The sequence below is a fragment of the Lytechinus variegatus genome, chromosome 13, assembly GCF_018143015.1.
Source record: "Lytechinus variegatus isolate NC3 chromosome 13, Lvar_3.0, whole genome shotgun sequence".
Lineage (NCBI taxonomy): Eukaryota > Metazoa > Echinodermata > Echinoidea > Temnopleuroida > Toxopneustidae > Lytechinus > Lytechinus variegatus.
Window position 1 is genome coordinate 34542937 of NC_054752.1, and position 6276 is coordinate 34549212.

The window sequence follows — 6276 nt, forward strand, 5'->3', positions numbered from 1 at the left end:
AAAAGTCATTGCTAGATCAACCGAAAGGTTACAAGGTCGAACAAATCTTGGTAGAAGGTCGTAAATACGAGGCAGTCGCTGCGAGCCGACAATGTCTTGAGACACTAGACCCTAAACAGAATATCGATTCGTTCAAGCGTAACCAGGGACGAAAAGCATGTGGTAACTGCGGACGTTTCCACAAACCTCGTCAGTGCCCTGCGTATGACGATGAGTGCCGTGCCTGTGGCACCAAGGGCCATTGGGCCAAATTCTGTCGTAAATCGAAAAATGATCGTAGTCGTAAACAGAATCGTAGATCAGATGACCGAAGATCCGACACGGTATCTGATGATCGTAAACCAAAACAAAACAAAACATGATCAAAGCCGAAAAGTCGAAAGAGTAAACCAATAAGCGAAATGGACATTACACATGATACTACCACAGATCATGATCATTATCAATCTACAGATAGTCCATTCAACGTAGCACAATTTGACACCATACATACTAATGGACCACACACAGTTGTAAATCCAGAAGGTACTGTAGCATTTGCTAACATTGACATAATATGCCCACAGAGAGTAGGTCAACATAAGCTTTACCTAAAAGTGGACTCGGGGGCAAGTGCTAACACTATCACTGTACGTACCGCCAAAGCAATTTACGGTCCAAAGTGGGAATCAGTAGTGAAACAAACAACAATAAAACTTATAGCTTACGGAGAGACACAAATACCATGTAAGGGTACACTGGACATAAAGTGTAGATACAAGAGTACAAAATGGTCAACACATACATTCTATGTAGCAGATGTCAATGGTCCAGCAATCCTAGGGTTGTTAGGTTGCACTGACCTTGGAATTATCACAATTCACTCAATGGACAACAAAACACCTACAACCAATCCTAAACCTAAGCAAACACCTATCACAAGTGTAAGGGATCTCAAACAAGCATATCCGAATCAGTTTGACGCTATTGGTAGTTTCCGAGGGAAGGCAATGCTTCATGTCAAGGATGATGCTAAACCTACCATAGACGCACCCCGCAAGTGCAGCGTACACTTGAAAGACAAAATCAAGGCGGAACTGGACAAAATGGAGCAGCAAGGAGTCATCAGAAAAATTGAGTACCACACCGATTGGTGCAGCTCCATGACCACTGTTGTGAAGAAAGATGGATCCATCAGGATTTGTCTTGACCCCAGGAGGTTAAATGATGCCTTGAAGAGATGCCCACACAAGGTACCAACCTTGGAAGAGGTCCAACCTGTCTTCGCAGGAGCTCAGTACTTCTCTAAGTTAGACGCGAAGGCTGGTTACTGGTCGGTTCACCTAGCAGAGGAGTGCCAGGATCTCACCACATTCCGTACACCATTTGGAAGGTACTGCTTCCAAAGACTACCATTTGGGTTATGTACTAGTCAGGATATCTTCCAGCAGCATATGGATAGGATTGTCCAAAATGTGCCAGGCTGCATATGCATCGCAGATGACATAGCGATCGTAGGAAGAACGGAGGAGGAACACGATAGGAATCTCTACTTACTCATGGAGACAGCAAAGCAAGAAGGCTTAGTGTTCAACAGCTCCAAATGTACTATCAAGAAGGAAGCCATCAACTTCTTTGGTTCCAAGTACACTAGATCAGGTATCTACCCAGATCCGAGCAAGGTAGAAGCTATCACATCAATGCCATCACCCAAGGACAAAGAAGATGTTCAGAGATGCCTAGGATTATTCACATACCTAGCAGCATACATTCCTAACTTCTCAGAGAAGTCAGCGCCACTTCGAGAACTTCTGCACAAGGAAGTACCATTCATCTGGGACGATGATCATGAACATTCCTTGAACAGCCTGAAAAGTGCAGTATCATCAGGTGCATGTCTACAATTCTATGACCCAAAGAAAGAGACAACTCTTGAGGTAGATGCATCGATGAAAGGGCTAGGAGCATGCCTGCTCCAGCAAGGCAAACCAGTTGCATTTGCATCCAAAAGTCTTTCCACTGCACAGTCCAACTATTCCAACATAGAGAGGGAAACCTTAGCCCTAGTGTTTGGTATTAACCGCTTCCATACATATCTGTTCGGGAAGGAATTCACCGTCATAACAGATCACAGACCATTGGAAATGATATGGAAGAAACCTCTTAGAAGTGCACCACCACGTCTACAGAGATTGCTTATCAAAGTCCAAGGATACCGATTTCAAGTCAAGTATCGACCAGGAAAAGACATGATTCTTTCCGATACCTTGAGCCGACTTCCTAATCCCAAGGAAGCACGCGATGTTCTGCTAGATGTCAGAGTGGAATCCATCTGCTCTGAAGCCGAAGATTCGCACCAGATTGACTTGATATACTTTGGACAACACAAGAGAACAGAGCTTCAGAGAGAAACAGCTAATGATCCTGTTCTCAGATCACTATGGCAGATAGTCACTCAGGGATGGCCTGAGACCATCCAAGAATTGCCGACATCCCTTCGTCAATTTTGGTCTTACAGAGATGAAATTGGAGTATCACACGGAGTACTCTTCAAGGGAAGTCAAGTCATCATACCGAAGACACTAAGGAATGACATCCTTAGACAGCTTCATCTAGGACACATGGGAATCGAAAGCACGAGGCGACTTGCTCGTGAGACAGTGTTCTGGCCAAACATCAACAAGGACATTGATCAGTTGATAAAGCAGTGTGAAACATGCCAGAAACACCAAGCAAGACAGCAGAAAGAGCCACTGCATCCCCATGATGTACCACCAGCACCATGGACCAGACTGGGAAGTGACTTGTTCATGCTCAATAGACAAGAGTATCTACTCGTTACTGATTACTATTCCAAGTATCCGATCATTGCTAAGCTAACCGATACATCCAGTGCAGCTATAGCAAGACAGATGACGGGAATCTTCAGTCTGTTTGGTCCACCAGAAGAGATTGTGTCCGACAACGGTCCACAATTTGTCGGGAAACCATTCCAAGACATGTGCAAGAAGTGGAATATCAAGCACATCACTTCTTCACCGCACTATCCAAGATCCAACGGATTAGCTGAGAGAATGGTTCGTACAATCAAGAATCTGTTGACGAAGTGTTCTCAAACTAGCCAAGACAGTCAACTAGCCATGATGCACCTGAGAGCAACACCAGTTGACAATAACTTGAGATCACCAGCAGAGATGTTGTTTGGAAGACCCATCCGAACCACATTGCCAAGTCACTATCTTTCGAGAGATTCTGCTGCTACCGAGTTTCTCTTGAATAGGCAAGACAAGATGAAGGAAGTGCATGATCGACATGCAAGTTCTGATCTGCCACCACTGCATGTAGGACAGCCAGTGAGAGTTCTGCATCCAAGAGACAACACTTGGATACCAGCCAAAGTATCCAAAATCTGTGAAGAACCTCGATCCTATGAAGTTTCAACGCCGAATGGAGGAATCTTGAGGAGAAATAGATCTCACTTGAGGGAAGTTCCATCCACCAAACCAACTCCAAAGCGTGTGATGTTCGACGAAGAAAACCACTCCACAGAAACTCAACCAGAGGAAGACAACGTCCAACGAACACCAATGTCCAACTCTAATCAATCTCAACAGACACACTCACAAACCACGAGGTCTGGACGCACTATTCGCAAACCAGAGAGATTCATGTTTGAAGATTGAACATTATGAACACTCTAAACTCTCAAACAAAGAAGAGAAAGAGAAGAAAGAAGAACACTGAAGACATTAGTGTAGTTTTAAGTTTATTATATGCATGTATAAACATTGTACATTATTTTTGGTATGTCAAGATAGTGTTCACGAAATTATCAAAAAGACACTATAACCAAAACTTATTGTTTGGAAATATTGATTTCAAGATCAATCTGGTTATCCAAATTATTTTCAGTTTTGCACGAGATTGAAGTTATGTAAAATTGAAGATGCATACAGTTTATCACAAATTGATATTATTCTCACAAACCAAACAATTTCTATATTATTATCTGATAAATCATAACCAAGCCAAATTACCAAAATTTGCAGACTACCAAAAGTATTGTTTGAAAACAATATCTTTGAAATTTGAAATTCTCAATCTTATCAGAAGAAGGGGGATGTTACGATATCAGTATGGATATCTAAGCACTCCATACACCTCCCGCAACATGGATACCATGCCTGTTGATTGACCTGCCTAGCTGGCCTGTATAATAAACCTGTATATACGTTCATACCAAAGTCTCCACCAGAGTCCTTTGTATGTCTATTCCTCCCAACAACTGTGAAAATTTACTTGAGTCAGTGGCTCCAAACATTATGAATTTTGCTTGATGTATTCTCAGATCATAATGGCTTAACTTCGCTGGTGAAGATTGGGAAGATAATTTGTTTATGGTATCTCTGGTGACTAAGAAATCTAATTCGTGAGAGACATACTCTCCGCATATTAGACACTTATTAAGACTTGATCACGAGAAGAAGTATCTTGATTCTGGGCATTGGATTTTCTTTCTTTCTTATAAGATAGATAGAAAGATTAAATCATGAAACATTTGTTGTACAAAGGAAATGTCTGAATAAAGAAAAATTTGATAGCCAGCAAATTTGTTTTTTTTTCTCTTATTGAATTAATTCCTTGCCAGTTCCCTATACTGGTAACTCTCACATAGGATGAGTGCAGCTCAATATGGATAGGTTTCTTACAGAAAGATTGTATGCCCTTGAGTAAGATGTGAAACAACTGTCGGATTTAAAAAGGAAAAAACAGACAACCACTAAATCATAACTCTCATGTAATTTAAATTTTTCAGTATTTGTTGCATATGTCTTTCATAGTGATTTATTATTTATTTTGTAATTCTGCTGATAAAGAAGGTATGATAGATAATTATTTTCACATTATTGGAAATTCATGTAAAGGGATGTGGTACCATTTGCATCCAACTTATTTGGTATTTATACAAGTTTGTGATGTTGTACTTCTGTTTTGTTTCCGACCCTTTCACAAACTTGCAGGACCCGGCTTCTAGCAGCACTTCCAAATCTTAAGCAGCTTGACAATGAGTTGCTGACCAAAGATGAGAAGAGTTCAGCTGGACATCCTGTGTCTAGCGATGATGATGATGAGGAGGAGGAAGAGGAGGTTGGAGAAGATGGAGATGTTCGTAGTGGTCAAGATGATGTTCAGATAGATGGTGAGTTTCAGATGACCAAGATGATGGTGATGATGATGAAGATATTGGAGATGATGGTGTGATGACGATGACGACGATGATGACAACGATGACGATGATGATGGTGATGATGATGATGGTGATGATGATGATGGTGATGATGATGATGATGATGGTGATGATGATGATGACGTCGATGATGATAATGATGATAATGATGATTATGATGGTGATGACATTTTTACATACTTCAGTCAGTAATAAGTTTTTGTGTTGCTGTGCAAGCAGCTTAATGAAATGAAATCCAACCTCGTTATCTGAAAAAAAACTCTTAATTTTTAAATGATCATAATTTGTAAACAATTACAAGGCTCTCTCATGCCAAAAACATCACAGTTTATCTTCTCCTAATCTCTCGTCTCCTTACAGACATTTTCCGTATGAGCGCAGACTTCATCCACCAGTCACGGGAGAGATCGTCCGAATACACCAATCAGCATGACCGTCACATGCTCCAGATTGAAGAAGTACGTAGCCAATCACGACAGGCCATGGAAACTGCAAGATCGAGTCTGAATTCACCGAGATCGTCTCTAGAGAAGCAACGCCACCTGACCCCTTCTCCTGCGTCAAGATAAGGATTTTATGATTGGGATTGCAGATATAAGCGGTTATTAAGTTTGAAAATATTTGTTGTTTTTTATTTTTAATTTGCTAAATGTATATTTTTTAAAATGCCAGACATTTGTGGAGAACTCAATTTTTTGGTTTACAAACTTCTCCATTATTATGTAAAGATGCTCCATGTCACTCTAATGGCTCCAGCATACATCGTATTGAGTAATGGAGTTCTCTTTGATAATTAAACAGTTGAAGCACTGAAATTGTTCCTGTTTACTTTTCTACAACTACTGAATGGAACCAATTAAGGGAATTCTAACACATGTGGAAGTTCAGGATTCATCTAATTATCTTTGGTTCAAGCCACACCTTGGGTCATGTCTTTCAGATTGTGACATATGGGCCATCTCTTTTTATTTTGATTTCAAACTTCACTACATCAGAAATTGTACAGGAACAAAATTAAGTCACATTATTCACCACCTTGACTGTATTTT

General features: G+C 40.7%; 1 protein-coding gene across 2 annotated transcripts in view; it reads left to right on the forward strand.

The window, feature by feature from the left end:
- The window catches only part of LOC121426858 (leucine-rich repeat-containing protein 46-like), a 24235-nt gene extending 18309 nt beyond the window's left edge, over positions 1-5926 (forward strand). For both annotated transcript variants that reach the window (XM_041623262.1, XM_041623263.1), the window contains exons 6-7: positions 5001-5179; positions 5588-5926. In XM_041623262.1, the coding sequence (XP_041479196.1) occupies positions 5001-5179; positions 5588-5796 (388 nt within the window). In that variant the 3' untranslated portion in view covers positions 5797-5926. The remainder of the gene's footprint in view (positions 1-5000; positions 5180-5587) is intronic.
- The last annotated feature ends 350 nt before the right edge of the window (positions 5927-6276 follow it).